Source organism: Haliaeetus leucocephalus, unplaced genomic scaffold (assembly GCF_000737465.1).
Source record: "Haliaeetus leucocephalus isolate CR32 unplaced genomic scaffold, Haliaeetus_leucocephalus-4.0 Scaffold992, whole genome shotgun sequence".
Taxonomy (NCBI): domain Eukaryota; kingdom Metazoa; phylum Chordata; class Aves; order Accipitriformes; family Accipitridae; genus Haliaeetus; species Haliaeetus leucocephalus.
In genome coordinates, this window is record NW_010973428.1 from 2,776,111 (window position 1) to 2,796,259 (window position 20,149).

At 39.3% G+C, this 20,149-nt stretch overlaps 1 protein-coding gene across 3 annotated transcripts in view; it reads left to right on the top strand.

Moving 5' to 3' along the window:
* The window catches only part of UTRN (utrophin), a 387,621-nt gene that overhangs the window by 288,008 nt on the left and 79,464 nt on the right, over positions 1–20,149 (top strand). For all 3 annotated transcript variants that reach the window (XM_010584498.1, XM_010584499.1, XM_010584501.1), the window contains exons 55-58: positions 11,149–11,417; positions 13,746–13,892; positions 15,291–15,369; positions 19,808–19,868. In XM_010584498.1, the coding sequence (XP_010582800.1) occupies positions 11,149–11,417; positions 13,746–13,892; positions 15,291–15,369; positions 19,808–19,868 (556 nt within the window). The remainder of the gene's footprint in view (positions 1–11,148; positions 11,418–13,745; positions 13,893–15,290; positions 15,370–19,807; positions 19,869–20,149) is intronic.

Here is a 20,149-nt window from a genome sequence, read left to right on the forward strand (position 1 = left end):
AATAGAAAAAATTACTAAATATCTGTGTAATTAAGTCCTAGAATTATGTTTCCAATATAAGATAGAACATTATAAAAATCTTACTTTTAATTACATAAGAATTGTTCTTGGAAAAGGTAGCAATCTGCTTTTACAGAAATAGCAGTTGTTGTAAGGTGTGAATAATTTACTGTTCTGTATAATTTACAGAATTACAGTATAGGTGCTTGTATTGGGAGTTAGGTTTTTTTCTTCCCATACATCTTCCTATACATCTCCATAGCAAATGTTTTCAGTTTGTTCAGTGGAAACAACTAATCTTTCCTGCATCCATACTTTGTGCTATTTCTGTGCAAATTTTTATGCGGTTTCATATTCCCTAATTCAATTTTGTGAGAAAGTTTAAATAGCTGGTGATTAAAGCCAGTGAACCATTTTTCCCTGTGATTAGTTCTGGTACCTTAGCTGCTGTGATGTATCTTACTGCTTCCTTTTTGAACTCCTGATTCCTGAAAACATTCTGTTGGTCTTTACTCTCAAACTTATTTGATATATTGCATCCCTAATGTTTTAGTCAGTCTAAATCACAAGCAACCTTGCAGTTGAAAAATAAGGAATGCTTGCTTTATATTTGCTCGTTCTTTCACACAAAAGTTTGAAGTCACAGATTGTCCTCTCAAAAGCCATAGAACCACCTAGCACAAATTATGCCAATGGATAAAATGTTCATTTTCTAGCAGGGGTTAATTTCAGTGATCTAGTCAGTGTTGACTGAAAGTGCAAGACCAAACTTCAGATGATGAGCTGAATCGTAAATTCTTGTTATGCAACCTATTGTTGCTGCTGTTGTTATTGCTACTACTATATTGTGCTGTACAGATGGCAGTGGTAAGAGAGTAGCAGGGAATTTGATGACAATGGCAAACTGCATAACAATAATGGCCAGGCAGGTGGTCTGCAAGTGACGTGTGAGTGTCTCTTGTCCAGTTATCATATTTGAAAACTGATCGAATATGCTCAGACTGGGAAGCTTCACAGATGTGCGTTGAACTTATTTTCCTCTTCCTTCTTCACACTCAGTAGTTCCATAGACTTTCTTTTTTTGCGCACGTGGTGGGTTAGTCTTGGCTACCAGCCAAACTCCCACCCACCCGCTCACTCGTTTCCTTCACCTCAGTGGGGTGGAGGCAGAAGACAGGAAGACCAGGAGTGAGAAAGCCCATGGGTCAAGATGGGGACAGATGCAGATCCCTTACAAACTACTGTTATTGGCCAAACAGATTTAGCTGGGGGAAAATAAACTATTTATTGCCATTTAAAATAAATATTTAATTACTGATTTGGTAGTAGGAAACAAAAAGACAAACATTAAAACCACAGCTTTCCTCCCCTGCTTTCCCAGGCTCAACTTGACTCCTTCATTCCGGTCTCCTTCACACCTTTTTATGACTGCAGGTCATGCTCAGCCTCTTCAACAGGGCAACGAGTGGTGTGAGAGGGTGGGAAGGTGGTGGGTCCACAGTCAGCCTAGCAGTTTCTCTCTGCTGCTTCTTTCTTCTCGTATCTTTCCTCTGCCCCAGCGTGGGCTCTCCCTGGGGAATATCTGCCCCGCCGTGGGGCGGCTGCGCCTCTTCCTCTGACCTTGGCGCTCCCTCTGCTGCTTCTCCTTTTTGTTCCCCCCTCTTCAGTGTTTTCTGCTGTTTCTTGAAGGCACTTTCCCTGAGGTGCCACCGGCGTGGCTGAGGGCCTCAGCTGTGCCCCGCGGTGGGTCGGCCGGAGCCAGCTCTCCCCACACGGCGCAGCCCCGGCCTCTCCCCACAGAGGCCCCGAGCAGCCCCCCCTGCCAGCAGTGGGCACCTGCACCCCGCACGGAGCCGTGGTGCACTTTCTGTAGATTAATAGACTTTCAGGCCAAAAGGTGTCTTCAATCATCTGCTCTGATCACTATTATATCATAAGGTGTTACATTTCACCCAGGACTGAGTCTGCTAAATTTCTTCTGACAAGTAATGCCACCAATCTCCAGAAAGCTGCGTCTCTGGATTTGAAGACGTCCAGACACACACAATTTTTCTTCTGAGTAACCATTTTCAGTGAAGGCTATGGGTGTGGGGCTTATGTTTGCTTTTAAAAATGTTTATTTTCTTTATTTTCTGTCAGTCTCTTGACCACTGGTATTGTCTGCAGTAGATTAAAGTTAACTCATTAACTTCAGTGAATTACACTTCATGTTGCTAAAGCGGAAGGAGTGTAGTTTTGGATTGTAAGCTGACTGTCTTTAAAAAAGTATTGATGAGCAGTACACAGCACTGTACAGTCATGGTTTGAACATGGTTTTGGCTGCTTCTATAATATAAATAGCAAAACCTTTTTTTAAATGTCGTAATTGCATTAATTGGAAAGTCGCTGTTTTTTGAGGTTAGTTCTTACCTTGTGTAATGGCAGGGGTGTTTAGGATGGATTTTAGCTAATCCAAAGAGAATAAAGATTGTAAAATCACTTTCCATTTTCTTCAACCTCTCCCTCATCATCCACTTCTTCCCTCCCCCGCAATGTTTTCATGTCAGGGAGGACAGAGTTGCAAGGACAAGGAATGAGGGAGATTTAGGAGAAAACTGATAAGAATCAGTTTTGAACTTGGTTGACTGAGACCTATTTTAAGGACCTGTGCATACATACATTCATTGTTCCATCCAAAGAGAATATTTGTTATAGGATGCCTTATGATAACCTGTTATTGTCTGTAATGTTCTTGTTGATTTCAAAAACATCACTAGAATATAAAATCAGGTTATGAGCAAGCCTTGGTTTCTTCTTTCCTATCTTGGCCCTATGCTTCCCATGTTGGCCTTCTACTGTAACTGGCAGATTCAAACACGGTTCTTCAGCTTCCAGGAGACTTCCTTCTAAGTTAATTTGATCTCCCATCTGTCTTTTCTTCTGATTTTGTTTTGCCCTGTTTCCGTAGGGAGGCCCCATCACAAAAAAGCAAGCTTCACACCCTTCTTGCCTTTGAGCTGCTTCAGCATCTGAGTGGAGCTGATTGATAAACCAGCAGGCCAGCTGCTGAATTTTATAAATGGACAGGATAAGGAAACTGGAAATTGTCACTTTTTTGGCTTTGTTGTCACTTGCCCATGGTATAGCAGGAAACTTAGATCTAAATATGTTAATTATAATTCTCTATCCATAGTTACAGTTGGCTTCTTAGTAAGGTTACAGGCCATGGGAGACACAAAGGAAAGCAGAAATAATACTTTGTGTACCCAGGGTGCTACAAGCCAATGATACAGTTTTGCTGAAATTACGTCCTTAAAATTCCACTAATGCAGTGAGGGAGTGGACATAATTTTTTTAGAAGATAGCATACACTAACATCCTAGTAGATTGCCACAGGCCACTACAGTGATTCTCGCTGCAATAGTGAATGTTTCCAGGAGTCTGCAGTATTGTCGAAGGTCTTCAGTGTCTTCCAGTTTTCTTACAGCAATGAGATTCCTGGCTTTGAAAGCTGTTTATTTGGTAGCAAAGGTTGTGATAAACACATAATTTAAAATTAAGTATTTACCGTCTATTATCTCCTCTTAATTGGAAGTGTAGAAAACCCCATAAACCACATCTGTGATACAAGAGAAATATATTAATAGGTATCAGTGAATTACATGTATATACTTCATTTAAACTTGTAGACCCACAACGTACTCATCTGTTTCAGACGTAAGTAAAAACTGAACTACTTTGCTTCCTACCGCTGAACACATTCAGATAAATTCTCTGCCATAAGTTTTCCTCTTAGCAAGGAAGATGTCACTGGAAAAAGGCAATTTACTGTTTTCTAATGTATATAGCAGGCAGAATTTCTGTTCCCAACCACTTGTGCCTATCCACTAGCTATCACGCACCACTGGAATAGGTTTTTTGTTCTCTGCTATGCAGCTGGGCTGAGTATGAAGTCTCAGAGTGTGAAAATTAGAAGTGCTTAGGAGAGTGAAGAGGGCATGGCCCACTGGAGGTCAGCGGAGTCATGCCCGGAAACTACTTACACTATTTTGAACATTGCTGCCTCTGTTTTAGTTGGAGCTCATTCGCTAGTGACTTTTGAGAGTTTCTTTATAAGATTAGATAAATGTGCAGTTGCCCATGAGAGAATCTCAAACTAAGTCTCTCTCTCCTTTTCAGATAGATCTCTTAGTCACCCTACAAGTTTAGTCCACCTGGGTACAGCCTTGAAATTCTTCCTGTAGAGCCTATGTGGTTGCCTGTTTGGAGTCATATTAGTGAAGTTCAAGGAGGTTGTTTCTGTTTGCTGAGTGGTGTGGAGTGCAAACTTAGAGGAGTTTTAAGCCTGCATTTTTAACAGCTGAGTATTGGAAACAGGCTGCCCTGAGGCCATTGTGGTTAATTTTATTATTGGGTTTTTTTTAACCGTGAGGACCTCAGGATATAAGAAGAGTTCTATTCGTTCTTGACCTGTATGCTATGTTATGGCCCAGTTTTAGGTGAAATACAGGATTCTTCCCAGGTGGGAACCATGTTCTTAAACTTTAACTGTTGCCTTGTTTTAAACACTCCAGAAACCAGTGAAGCTTTGTCTGCGAGAGACTTCTAAGTTACGCTACTAGCAATGTGGATGACTGATGGATGTCAAAGGTTAGGACCTTGTTTGAAAGAAAATTCCTGTCTTACTCTCTAGAAGAAATATAGTTTAAACACAGTGTAAATGAGCCTCAAGAAATCAGATTGGAAATTGCAGAATATTAAACAAAAAGTAAAGTGTATAGAGGAGAAAATGGCCTGAGGAAACTTGCTTAGAAGGTTCTATAAAGTTCAGAACGTGGATGTTTTAGAGTCCTGTGTTGTTGTTATAGGACACCATCAAGTCAGGGAGCCCTATCTTTTGTGCTGTCTGACTTGTCTTTGTTTTCTGGTTTTGTATTGTTTTGGAATAAAATAGATGCCTTTGGTTTGTTTTGAAATGCTGTTAGGGGATGTATATCTGTCTCCTGCAGCCTTGCTGAGGAGCTACCTGCCATATGTGCTGTGCCAGAAAAAAATCTTTATTGATCTTTGGAAGAAATAAAAGGCCTGTTACAGTCTGCAGTCTCAGAGCTTTGGAAAGAAACATAGGATTAATTCATTGCTTGCCTACAGTAACTGGGATACAATGGTGATAGCCTTCTCTCCATTAGTACTCTCCCTTTAACAGGAATTGGAAGAAGGCACAGTCGCTTGGTGATGCTTTTAACAGTACTGTGATATTTGGATTTTTCTGGTTTTGTGGCAGAAGCAGACTAAAACTGAATTCATACCTGTTTTATGTTCCTGAAGCAACACAAACTTTGGGCTTCCACTGTGCAAAAGTATTGTGAACTTGCTTTGGATCATACTGTTTATTACAAAATGGTGGCTTGTTTTTAGTGAAAAGTATTACATGTGTTTTGATTATATTGACAAATTACACTGGTTACGCTGGATAAATGCATGGTTGTCAGGCTTGCTGTAATCTTTAGTTTTCTGGAGATAGATGCTTTGGGACAACTTTATTATCTCTTTTTTCCTAGAAGCTATTTTCTCTTTGTTTCGTCCTTCTGTGTCCTCCCTACCAGCACCCACTGGGAAATATCAACAACCATTATTAAGGGATATGTATATTTGCTAGCGTTGTTCTCATTTGTCTTTATCTGGAGCCCATACTCCCGGCCCTTTCCAGAAGGATTCATCATACGTGAGATTAACAGCTTTCATTTTCTCTGCTTTTTGCAATTCTGTCTTCTGCAGACCGAAGGTAATTTGTCTTTTATCCTGCAGAGACTTTCCTCATTCACTCTTTATTTAATTATATTTCTCTGGTTTAAAGAACTTTCTGTTTCGATAGAAGAAAACCTAAATGGGCTAAAATGAAAATGACTGTGCTTTTTCTTTGTTTTAACTATGTATGCAGTAGATATCTGAATAGGAGAAAAAGGTGATATACTGGGTTATGCTTGCATGGTTGGGTCCTTGGAGTCTGACTAATTGCTACATTTCCACATTAACCACTTGCTGCTTATTCTTTAAGCTTGCTATTCGCATCCTGTCAGAACTAACTTTTCTGTCCAGATTGTTAGAAACCTAGAGAATGCTTTCAGTGGAGCGATGCTAAAGACTACATCATGCAGCGATAGCAGTGCTTTTGGTTCTTCTGCTTAGGAGTTTGACAATGTGCCATTGTGTCTGTTCAAATGCTTTGAAAGTGTTCATAATGATTATAGTGCTGTGTCACGCAGTTTTTTGCTGCAAAGAATGAACAAAGGAAGAGACGATATTTGATGTAATGGGAGAGGGAGGGGGCATGAAATCAACTCCGGTTCTAGTATATTTTATTAAGAATATAACAAAACTGAAAGAAAATTAATGTAATTTTGGCAAGATGGAAAGACATCACTAGTTCAAGTCCACATAATGAGTATCAAGCACAAATGCTTAGAATCAAAACTACTAGAGCCAGGAACAGTTTAAGAGATCTAAAGTAAATTCTTGAATTTTCTTCACTGATAAATTTCTGGGTAAGTATTCTCCATATACATAAGTATGTAAGGAAGCTATATGCTGTAAAGTTCAGACTTGAAAGTTTTCCTTCCATGGCACTCTGTCTCTGCTGCAGATACAGAAAAGCTGTTGGTGCTTTCATTGCTTTGTTTGTGACAAAAAATGCTTATTAAAATCAAGTTTTTTCCACTACAGAAGGAGACTTTTTTTCCTGCTCTTTCTCCCTGACTGCAAGGTCAGTTTATATCTTTCCTCTCTGGTAAACAGATGGTCCAGTGAATATAGGCTTTTCTTACTTTCTGAGCAGCTGCTGAAGGGGAGATAATGTAATAAATACCATAAAAAAAGCCCAAACAAGGGGGGGGGTGGGGAAACTGATCATTGAGAAGACTTTATATTAAATGGGGACAAAAAAAGCAACAACCACTGTGTAGTGTTTTTCCACAGCAAAAAGGTACTGTTGTCTGCCAGTGCGTGTAATGACAGACTGGTGAAACGAATTCCAAACTTGTAGAAGAAAACTCTCACTGTTAAGACATTATTTTATGCTATGCAACCAATATCTTGGAGAATGTGTTACCTGCTTGAAAAAAAAGTAATATGTTGCTTATTAATAAGTTGGGTTTTCATGATAGAAAACATGAAGCTATACAAGTTGTATTTCTCTCTTAAATGAATAAATGCTGAATGGTTTTATAGCTCAAAAAATGTGTGTTTTGCTTTATTTCCCTAGTAAATGTCTTTTTAGGGCAAGTTTACAAGCAATTCCAAGGCTTTTGTAAAATAAAGCAGTCTTGCAATGAATTAATATTTTTCAAATAAAATATGCAGCTGATACCCTTGCACAGTGACACTGATTTGACAAATGGTCTTAAAAGATGTTTCAGTTTTCAGTTCAGTTGGGATACTTGTATCACCTCAGTCAATCTGGAACCTTTTTCCCTCCCAAAATATATGACTAGTTTGTCACGAGTAAAGCTGCCTTGTTTTAGCTGGCCAGACAAATAAAGTCAGGCTGATGTTCCCCTTTTCTGTTCCCATGTATTGCTACAGCCGCTTTTTTTCTTACTGCTTCTACTGGAGTGAGAAACACTCATTAAATCTGTTGTGTCAGTACCTTTGCAGACAACCCAAAAGTTTTGCAAGATTTTCAGCTCCTGCTGGAGCTCTCAGCATGTTCCTTGTCAAGTGACTGATCATTTTAAACAACCTGCTAATAATCTAGTTTAGAACTGTTAAGTCCTTCCAACTTTCTACTCTTTTATGCAGAATTGGTAGGTTTTGGCTCTGATAACAGGTAAAGGATGATGAAAGCACATGATGTTGGATAAAAATGGCAGATTGCAGCTTTGCATATATGTAACTTCTACTTAGTCCAGTTTCTGGGTATAATGTCTCCTGTGTTCACATGTTCAAGATGCCAACAAAGGAGGCTTCCTCCACTGGGTCTGCAATTTTCTGTCCCCTCTCAACAAAGCTCAGTATTCCCTTTCCTTGTGTAGAGTGTTCCAACTCTAGGTGCTCTCTTAATCATCATTTGAAGCCCTGCAGCTTTTACTCCTGAGGCCTGGTTGTCCTCAGCCTATAGTTGTATCATAGGATATCATAAGGTATCTCAACCTATGAGGTATCCTGTGATACTGAACTCTGCCACTAGGTACAACTTCTGCATGCTGCAATTGAGCTTGGCTTCTAGATGGTTCACAGTCCCCTTGTCACTGGACTGTAGTGGATTCTCATTCATTCATCAATGGTATATTATTATTCTTAATGGTGAATAATTCCAGAACTACTTCCAGTAACAACTTCTTTGATATCTTTAAGCAAGCCATTCTTGTAGCTATTGTTTTTTTTTAAAACCACAGTTTTTATCTCAAAGGTTTTCCGTTTTGTTTTTTTTTTTCTTAGAACTTAAGCTTTATTTCTTTTCCTTTTTCTAAAATCTGTTGCAAAGCTTGGGGTAAAGATCATCCCAGAACTGTGTTGTCCTATGATGTGGTTTATTCTACTGTGACTTGCTGGAATTCCAGACAAGGTACGATTTATCACAGCCTTTGGTGTTTGTCTTTATCTGGTCTGTCAGTATTGCAAATTGTGGGTTACTGCCGTGTCTCTATATCCCAGAGCTACATATATAATTTATATCTCTTTGCGTTCCGTTAAGTATTGCAGGTTTTTGTCACAGCTGTTCCTCCCCAAATTCCTCTTCTGAAATACCCTCTTACCATTGTGGTATCCCTAAGCCTGGCTAGCCTCTGCCTTCATAGACAGAGTGCACATGGGAAGTGCTCTCACATGATAGCGTATGATACCCAGCAAGTCACTGAAGTACCTTGTTAAGCTCAAAATGTCTTTTGTCCCTCTCAGCTCCACTCTTTCTTCAAATGGCTCTGTTTTTTAAAAGAGCTTTTCTAATTCTAGAAGTCAAAACGTGCTCAAAAACCTACAGCCTAGGTATTTGTCTCCCTTCCTTTGGTGATGTTGGCTCTTGTTGATTGTCCTTGCCTCCCATTCTCCCTTGGTTACCATTGGTGGTACTTTCTTCTCCTACGTAACCACTTCTTAGCAAGTTGCCTTGTGCTTTTGGGCAACACTTGCTCCTTTGGCAACATCCTCTCCCCCTACACCACCAACTGAAATTGGGGGTTGTTTTTTGGGGTTTTTTTTTGGGGGGGGGGGGGGTTGTTGGGGTTTTTTTTCTCTCATGGTGTCTGGATTGTGTTGCCGAATACTTTTCTGGTATTTGTAGTCTAGCATGTATCAAGACTAATAAAGACTAGCAAGATTTGAAAAAACTTAAATAAATACATGGAATTGGTTGGCAGAAACTCTGGTTTTGATCCAGACAACTTCCTGTTACTTTTACATCTGGGAAGAACGTGCCTGCATTTTTCATCTACAAATTGAATATATTCTAAGGATTTATTTTGTCTTAATTACTTGCAGTGTGCTTCTCCGTATTGGGTCCTATGAACAATAGTTACATCACCAGAGGCATAGTAAGAGAACTTTTGCAACCACAACAGTGCATTTACTTTGACATTTATATAGCCTTAGAAAAGCAAAAAGCTTCCTCTTCCCCCATTTTTTGTATGTTACCCCCTCACCTTCCTTCCCCAAGTTAGCAGCTCCAAGCTTATTCAAGTTATAATGATTTTAAAGACAATGTATCAGTAAATGGAAGATTGCATGTCTCATTTGACTTCTGACAAAAATGGTGCTTTCATCTTTGCATTATTGTGTATAATTTATTCATAGACAACACTTGAATTTTAATCACAAGAGTACTGTGATAAACCTTTTCTAAGGGTTTTTATATGGGAGTGAATAGTAGAAGGCCAGTTGGCTTAGTTTTGGTGTATGCCATGTCTCTCCCCTTTCTTTTGTTCTCTGGTTTCTGCATTGTATCAAGTTTCCTCTGCTTGCTCCTCTGCCTGCAGAAACCGCATGGCTGTTGTGTAGAAGGGGAATCGTCTGAGACTGGCTTTGTCATTACTGAAGCAACTCTTCCCTGGTGAAGGAAGCTACCCATGACTTTTTTCAGCAAGGTCACTCTGAGCAGCAGACAGCAGGACCTGCTGGGGATGTGTTAGGGTTTTCTTTTTAGCTTTCTGACTGTCTGGGTCTTGATCAGTCTCAAACTGAAGACCCAAGAAAGACGGTATGTTCTCTTATTGATAGACCACCTGACTGGATTGCAGAAATCATCTGTTGCGGAGAAGAGATAAACCACCGACCGACTTGGTGCTTGTTGTCAAAGAGGGCTGAAGCGTGTCTGTAGTGTGGAGTTCTGTCTGATGTCTTGCTGACTCAGCAGGGACTGGCAATTTAAATATAAGCAATTTACTGAAATAATCAGTATTGTCTCCTGTGACTACACCCTGAGGCTGTGTGTGTGTGCCCACTTTGGCTTTGCTTATTCAGTGGCGGCTGGTCTTTGCTAACATGAATGGGATTTCCATGATTGCTGGGTTGTGTGGGATTTAGACACGTAAGCCTGAAATTTGTGAAAAATAGTGCGCCATAAGCTTGGCTCTTTTTCAGTCAACAGGTTAATTGAACAGTTTTAGATTTGCAAAACCTATTTAAAATGGCGTTTTAGGACTTTGATATTAACACAGAAAAATGGATGTAGAGCTGCAGAACTGCTCACCACATTGTACTCAGCACACATTGGGTTTTGCTAGCAAATAGGAAAAGAAGAGACATCCTGGGGGTAGGGTGGAAGGTGGTGGCAAGTGATCTAGGAACAAAGCACCATTCTTGTTTTTTCTACATGAAATGGTCCCCAGATTCCCCATTGCAGTTTCCAGTAGGGAAGAATGATCTTTTATTTCCTCCCCCTGGGCCTCCAAAAATAAATCATCAGTAAGCTGCCTTTACTTTGCAGATATCATAACATGGGGAAATCAGGAACAGTTTCCTGTCTTCTGATCGAACTTTATTTTGTCATCAGGACTGATTAAGATTTATTTTAATTATGGCCAGGTGGACTTTCTTCTACCTTTTACCTGCTGAAATAAATTATCAGTTGACTCGGGGCTTACTGACCGTCTTGAGTGTGTACCTCAGGAGCGCTGCCTGTTTAACTAGACGTGAGTAAGAGAAGAAATAAACAGTGTAACTTCTTTCCCTCTGCAGAGTTGACCCCTGAGGAGAAAGCCATGAGGATTGCAAAAGCTATGCGTAAGCAGTCATCAGAGGTGAAAGAGAAATGGGAGAACCTAAATGCCAGTGCCAGTATCTGGCAGAAGCAAGTGGACAAAGCATTAGAAAAACTGAAAGACTTGCAGTGTGCCATGGATGACCTTGATGCTGACCTGAAGGAGGCTGAAAATGTGAGGAATGGCTGGAAACCTGTGGGAGACTTGCTCATAGATTCATTACCAGATCACATCGAGAAAACTACAGTAAGTGTGAACTCCTGGGAAATATTTAGCCTGAGAGTCAGACCCCTCCATTCTACTACCCCTAATCACATGAGATAGATATACACTGTATACCTAAATTCTCACGTATAGTTTAAAGTGCTCTTTAAAGACTAGATCTGAGGTCTCAAAGAAAGTCCACTACTGTGCCACATTCACTGTCAGCTGTGATTGCATAAGCACATGTGATCAGCAAGCTACAGATGTGTATGGAATATAACATTCATTAAATGAAGAATATTGTGTTCTAGGATGTAAATATTTTCCTCCTAGAAATACTGTCTAATCCATAGTTAGGCCATGGGTGTGTTTGGAGCTTTGCCCAAGCAGTGAAGTATAAGTGAACTGAGTCAGTTATCATCCCGGCAGTTGACAGTAGGCTTCCCTCCTTTTTGTAGTGGTAAGCTGTCAGATCTGTTTGGCCATCATATATAGCTTTCTTCTTAGAAAAACATTTATAGCTCTTTCAGTCATACAGAAGTATATATACTTTTAATTTCTGTTCCTTAACTTTCACAAACTTCACACGTCTATTGTCTATTTAAGCTTGTATGAGTGAAAATTTGTATTTGCTTTTACTTTAGCCTGGCTTCTCTTCAGGATTATTTCAAAGTGAAGAACACATACCATATAATGTTCTCACGGGCATACCAGTTCTTGCAGCCACGGTTCCAGGCCACCCCAAGGCACGGGTGCTCATGATAGATAGTAGTTGTCCCCTGCTTAGCTGCATGGGTTGGATAGGGACCCAGTAATGTATCGCTCCCCAAAGAAGGAATACCTTCTGATAACTAACGTTGTCCAGGAAAGCTGACTGGAAACAGCGCAGTGCTTGGGGGAGTGGCTGAATATCAGGGATCGCAGGAAAACATGTGGGTATGCACGTGTAGGTAGAGGGAATCTTTTCAGGCAAATCTTGCAGTCATCACCAAGCTTCTGTTTCACAAACACCACTTATCAGTTTTTAAGGTCAAGAATGAATATGGTAAAACATCAGAGGACCCTGGGATCATGTACCTGGCCATCCATGTCTTCAGCATGGGACGCTGGTGTTAGAAGAATGAAGGGCCATGGGCTGCAACCAGTTCTCCACAAATATTCTCTCTATGTGTACACAGCCTGTGGCCTCATATGAGGGCTGCATTATTTCACATTTATCAATGTAAGCATCCTCATTCTCCAAATTTTGTTGTTGCTTTCAGGTTTAATGGAACCAAAATCTTTAAAACAAAGGCAGTCAAAGCTGATTTATATCCAGACTGCTGCTGTTTTGAGTAATGCATCTCCTCCTCCCCCCTCTTATATTTTAATATAGGTACTAAAGCAAGCACTAAGATGCTGATGCTGAACAGCCTTTGTTCTCATGTTAAGAAGCGATTTGTCGTATCTTGATGGATTTTTCTGTAAATAAGAGTAAAGCAAAGTCTTTTAGATTTTCATGGCTGTGGAAAAACTGAAACATCTGCTGAAGTAATAGCTGCTTGCTGGCTGTCCAGAAGCCAAACGCTTCTTTCTTGCCAGTATGTGCCTTCTGTTCCTGGGCCTGATGAGAGAGATTTTGAAGGGAGGTAAATAATTGAAATGTCCAAAGAAAATCTTTTTTCCAGTTGTTTTGGCTTGTTTTGTGATTTTGAAGCAAGCCATTTATAGGATTGAACAATTAACTGCTCACAGCAAGAAAGACATTTGATGCATCTTTTCAACTGTAACTAAAACTTGCATCAATTTTGTCTTAATACTGTATTTAGTTCCATTTGATTCAATAAACCTTTTTCTTCTTTTTAATCATTGTAGTAGTTCTACTGTACAGTTCTAATCAGGTAAAACATTGTACTCCTTTTCCTTAGAAGATACATTCTTTCATGCTTTGCTAATTCAATAATAGTTTTTAAATTGAATTTTTGTCAGCTGCTTAATACTGGAAAACTGTAGTTACTGAACACTTTTTTTTCTTAAGAGCACTTGAGGCTGTATACTGCTAAAGCTCCTGATAGGGCATTGCATATTTCTTTTTGGAAAGAAAAGCTCTAAAGCCATATGGCACCACTAAAAACCTTATTTAAATGGTTTTAAGGACGCAGTTTGGATATGGGTATTTGGCTAAATTTCATACTGTTTTTCTCTAAAGATGAATATGAAAGAGTTAATAAGAATATTGAAGTGAGTGAACTTTGCTGGAGAACCAAGTTGCATACAGTTGTTTAACATAAGCTGCCACATTAGGCAAGTCAGCACCGTGTTGAGTTTACAGTGGGTTTTGTGCTGCTCAGATGTCTGTTCAACATAAATGTATGCTTCTTACTCTTTTAGGCTTTTAGAGAAGAAATTGCTCCCATCAACCTGAAAGTTAAAACAGTGAATGATTTGTCCAGTCAGCTGTCTCCGCTTGACCTTTATCCATCATTAAAGATGTCTCGTCAACTGGATGATCTTAATATGCGGTGGAAACTTTTACAGGTATTCTTCTGAATATGTACAGTAGGTGGGAAGGAAGGGGTGCTTCTCGGTCCTGTTCTCTTAAAAGAGGCATTATCACCATTTGTTCATTATTTCTGTCTTTAAGGTGTTACTTTAGTGGTACAAAAGCAACAAAGGGAGCTGTCTTTCCTTCTATGGCTTGACCAAAAGCTTTTCCTTTCAAGCTGTCTCAGCAGTTTATTCACTCAGGAGACCACATTAATCTCTGGAGACTAGTGGGAACTATTGCTGCATGCTTTTTTGTATGTCTTTTAGCAGTATTTTTACTGCATAAATCATTGTTACTGAAAACTGGTGTACATACTTCTGTTGTGTTTCCAGCTCCTGTTAAAGCTGTTTTATTGTTGTTTTGAATGTTCAGTTTCTGCAGAGAATTTCACTTAAAGTGACTTAAGTATTAGTAGAGCTATAACAAGATGTGAGCAAGAGCACATTTAGCATTATACAACAGAAGAGGGTATGCTGTGAGAGAGATTCGAATTGCTTAGTTATGATTATTGTGCTTAAATGGTCTGAGAAAGGTAAATCAATGTGCTTGATTACAGTTATAACTCATGCAGAGTTTCACAGTGAATGGATTAATGAAGTTTCTTACATCAGTTAAAGTTCATTTATCAATTTTTGCACTTTCTCACTTTTTTTTTCCCTAGGAAATACTTATTGTGAGTCAGCTGCTATTTATTTCTTTACCTGGTTTCTAAAGGTGATACTAAGTGTCTGAAAGAATGGGGGGAAGGATGGAGGATCTGTTGCCTCTCTAGCTGAGGGTAGTGGGACTGAATTTTCAAAACCTGGGCATCAGCTTCTGGGCTAGTAGTTTTGAATCAGTCACTCCTGAGAGGCAAAACTATTAATGTGTCATATCAGTCCTTCCCTTTCCTAATGTAATTTGGTAGTGGGTTTCTTCCCCCCACCCCCCTCAAATTGAGTTAACTAAGCAGCCAGACTGCTGCTGGGTGTGCTAGTGCAGTTTCAATTAATAAACCAGGGGCAGTCATGTCAGCCAGTGAAGTGGTATCTTCCAAAATGGTTCTGTGCCGGAAAGGTAGCTGTGAGATCAATGCAATCAAACTGAGACTGGACAACAGAAGAGTTGGGAGGAGGTCAGAAACTCCAGCGGTTGGCTGTAGTCACCATGAAACTACTATTGTTTGTTACTGATCTGCAGTACTTACACAAGAACTCTGCAAGATATGAACATGACTTTCATCGGGCAAATGAAAAAAAGTAGCCTTGAATAGCTGGATGTTTAATAAATGCTATGACACACAGATGAATTTAACTAAAAATGAATGTAAGCAAGTGTTTTTATTATCGTGGCTCTGGTGTTACCAAGTAAATGCAATGTAAATTTTGTGCATGTGTGTTTATGTGTAGGTGTCCGTAGAGGATCGCCTTAAACAGTTACAGGAGGCACACCGAGATTTTGGGCCTGCATCACAGCACTTTCTTTCCAGTAAGTTCTTTGAATTAATAGATGCATGTGAGATATGACAGCTTTCTCAGACAGTGACTGCTCTTCACTCCAGGTTTCCCTATGGCTTGAGGAACAGGAAGTTCCCCTTCCATGTTGTTAACTACCTCCCTGTTTTTGCAGGGCTGTTTCATCTTCTTAACTCCACTGACATTCTCACTGGCATGTTTCCCTTGGGGATCACTGCAATATCTTGCCGAGTTATGGTTGTGCCCGGTCTGACCTGTTCCAGAATCTGTGTGTGTTCATACCCACATCCTCTCATCCCCTGCTACCTCTTTCCTCAGTTTCCTTTCGCTTCCACGCTTGCTGGAATGGCACAAAGGAAGAGCTGCCTGGATGTTTTTTTTTTTTTAAATTAAAGGCTTCATGTCATACATTCCTGGAACTTCAAATAAAGGGGTGGGGAAAGCAAACCTGCATCACTTCCTCTTGAGATCCATCCTTGCATCATCTTCTATTTCGTGAAAATTTTAGAGACTAAGCCTACAATCTCCCATATACTGAGAGGGCAAAAGCAGATGCTTTTTCTCCCTTGTTCTCATTTAACTTATTCGTTACAGATAGATAGGTTGTGATATCAAGATCCATGTTGATTTTCTGATGTTCTAGCCTGTCTACCATCATCAGAGCTCATGATACAAAGTGTTAACCCAATCAGCTCTCCAGTTTTTAACTGAGAGCTTCAATAATAAAGACAAAATTTTTGCAGGAGTTGAGAAGCGAACATAAAAATGAGCAGCTCTGTGCCAGACATTCTCAAGTGCTGTATGTCACTGTATAGCTAAACAGCTAATATAATTTAAAACAATAAATAAATCTTGATTTCTTCTTGAGTTACATGACAACCATGTTCTTATTTTAAATTGACAACTAGTTTTTCAGTAAACAGCATGATAAACAAGATGCAGTGTATTTAAAATATTACAGCTGTTATGCAAAATAATGATTCCTGGAGCCACTTTGTCCTTTTTTTTAAATTGATGGAACAAACAAACAACTTTAAAATCATGTGATTTTTGTTTTATTTTGTTTGTTTAAAACCCATTAAAAGTATTGCATAGTGTTGCCACAGTGGTTTTGTAGCCCTTCCAATGTCAAACTTGTAACCTTGATCTGGACAGTACACCTATGTAATAATTTGCTAAAAAGACTATATATAGAGCAGTACCTTTGGCACTGTTGGAAAATACTAGATTAACTGTTTGGGACAGTAGTCACTCTAGTCTGTGTAATTAAAACAGACTAGGAAGCAGTGTAGAGAAGATGCAGTTTCCCCTACTCTAGCTGGTTTGAGGAGTTCCTGACTTCACTCCTGTGTCAATGTTAAAGCTGTTCACCTCTCCTTACCTGGACCAATGCAAATGTTCAGGTCACTCGTTGCGGGGGGGGTGGAAATCAGTGAAAAAGTCCCCATGTAAAACGGGGAAGCCTGCCAGGCAAGGTTGGCTTGTTTTGTTTGCCTTGACCTGGATCATTTCCTTGATTTGGCTTACAGCATGCCACAACAAATAATTGCATTCACAAGACTGAGTGGTGAACCGGCTTTGTTGCTGGATAAAACGTTCATAGAATTATGTCCAAAGAGACTATGCATTGCCTTATCAACATGCCTCAGCCTTGCTTAGGGCATCTTCTGCAGACTTAAGGGGACATTTGGTTTTAGTTACATACAAAAGTCAAGAAGGGAAAGTTTCCAGAATGCCTGTTGGTAGATACCGCAAAGAGCTATAGCCAAGTACCACAGTCCTGCAAAACCAAATAATATGCAGTTATCCATTTAAATTTTATGTTAAAAACAACCAACCTCCTTCCCCACACAAACTACAGTGAAAACTTCTTAAAAAAAATAAATCTGTTTTAAGAGCTTGAACTAGACAGAGTTACAGAACTTAATACCTACAACTTTAAAGTCTGTTAAATGAAAGTCAGGGACAGTAACTTCAAAAGGAAAGTAATAAAAAAATCATTAAATCTGGAAAAATGAAGGTTTTATCCTGACAGGTTGAAATAGTGTGTATTCTAAATCAGATTTTTCAAACCTTTTTAGCAGCCATAAATGACTTCTAACTGTGAGGAACAAGTACAGTGGTAGTCTGAATAAAATAATCTCAAATTCCGAAAACTGAGATTATGGTATGTATGTGTCATGCAAATATTTATCTCCAGAGTTGCACGTCTGAAATAGAGAGGAGGTTTTTATCTGTGTTCGTTTGACAGCAGCTGTTTTAAATTTACCTCATCTACTTGTTACTCTTCTTCCAAATCCTAACAAGAGACCATAGCTTGCCATCACACCACTTTTCTGCTGACTAGCTCCCAGTTGTCATTTAATCAGTAATTTGTCCTAGCAAAACACCCATTTCTACCTATTCATCAGACTCATAGAATCACAGAATAGCCCAGGTTGGAAGGGACCTCAAAAGATCATTTGGTCCAACCCTTCATGGGAAAGGTAACCTAGATGAGATTATCCAGTACCCTGATTCCAGCCCCCTTAATCCAGTGATTTCATCTCTGCAGTGGCCAATTACATTTCTCTACTAAAAAGACACAGTGCAGTGTTTAATACTGCTCTTGGAGTTGTTGGAACACCAATTGCATGGATTCATCCAGACCATCGCTATGAAAGCGCTTCAGAATATTTTTGAAGACTAGCAAACAATATGACATTGGCCCTTCCTAAAATGTCTTGCAGTAGGAGGCTGAGGTAGAGCAGTATTAGTAGGCTACTACAATCTATGATCGCTCTCTTTGTTGAGCTGTTTTTCCCCTCCCATACGTGGTAGACAGAATTTGATTGCTCTTTTTTTCAGTGCTTTTGAGATGGAAAATAAGCTCCTTACAAGTTAGTTACTGATCAGTAAATTTTACACATCCCTAATACAGATAAAGAAGAAGAATCCTTATAATCTGTTGTTCTTTGCAAAAAAGATTGTTTTGCTGTCTCCTGCCTTTAGAAACAATAACTTGTTTTTTCTGTAATTAATTTATTTTCTAAGGCCCATGATCCACTCCTCTCTGTTGTTTCTTGTATGCTTTTCTTAGAAGAATCCATGAACATCCACAGAGCGGTGAATTCACATGTTCATTGACAAATAGCCTAGGTCTTTAAGTGGCCTGCTCAAAGCATTTCTGAGTGGTGTCCAGCCTTACTAATATCTGCAGGCCCGCTAGGGGTCACAGCCATTAAAGCACTCAGGGAACCAGCTGGCCGAGAGCAAGGCGAGACCTGCCTTTCTCTGCAGCAGCACCAGCCTATGGGGCTTACACAGCTTGTAGGTCTTCACTGCAGCCTTGAGAAGGTCTTAGAGGAAGAGGAGAGAGTTACTTTCAAATGATTTTTTTTTTTCCCAAAGAGGGATGAGCTCTAAAGTGGGCCATGCTTGCAGAAAATTATATCAATCGAGAGTTTAATTACTTGAGATCCAATGTGGATCAAAGCTGTGTCTCATTTTACCAGGTTTTTAAATGGCTGTTAGCACCTAAGAGTAGGTTTTGGCATATTTGTACAGCATAAATTCATCTCATTGTGATGATAACTTATTCCTACCTGTTCTTTCAATCTCTGCTTCTACTGGTGAATCTAGCGAAGGGAGTTTCTTCTATGATAAAACACGACTTAACCAGGCACTAGCCTGGGGTAATTTCTGGTAGGACATATACGTACCTATAGTTCTTCAGTAAATAGCTACTTTTAAGTTGTGCACCAGCAGTCCTGTTGGCCTGAATGCTTTTTCCCCATTTATCTTCTGGGATCTTTAGATAAGCAGAGTTGTAGTGTCATGTATGACTTCATGCCTTTTGCAACTCTGTGTGCAGAAGGCTTCTTGATGTTATGGATGTTATCTGTTGATGTATCAGACCTGCCTAAGTTCTGCAAAGATTACCGCTGTTCAGCAAGGAGTGCAAGACAGGTTTTAATGCCTTTTTTGTTGGTCATACAGTGTTAATCAATATTAAATTTGAGTTGCAAATAGGAGCTAAGGGTTGTAACTATTAAAAGTAAGGTTGATATTTCTCTTTTTGTTCTGTTGCAGAGCATTAATTACAGTAGTAGAAGCATTTATTTTCAAAGCTTAAACTGATAATAGTTCTATGGAGGTAGGAAAACCAGTGGCTCCATTTTCCCTGGATGGATAGCTTGCTTGCTAAGAATTTATTATCCTTCTTTGAAGTAGAATCACTACATTTGTTTTATTTCCAGCTTGGCATCAAATAGATGGCTGGAATCATCTTGATAGATTGCCATCATTTTCTCCAGCTGATTTTTCTAATTACTGAAAGTTGTCTGGGAAATTTTAATTGTTGCCATTTAATTTAGCTGTTTTAATTTTAAAATAAATAAAGAAAATATATAGTTGGATTATTTTTATTTGACAGGTGCTTTCTAATAATTACCTTCTCTTTATTTCCTCAGCCTCAGTACAGTTTCCATGGCAGAGATCTGTTTCACATAACAAAGTGCCCTATTATATCAAGTAAGTTTGCCTTGATTCATTTTTCATTAAGCATAACAGAGGGTCTTAACACCATAACCTGGCAGAAAAACATAGGTACTAAGTAGTAAGTAGAAATGTTATCAAGAGTTTCTCTACATAGTGTTATGCTGCACATACTATATATTTTCATGTTTATTGCTTGCATACTGTGTAATTTAGAAATATGTAAAAAGAAATCAATGACAAACCCTAACTAAAAACCCCACTCAAACAGATAGGAAACAGCAGAGACGCTCCAGTATAATACAGTATCAGTATTC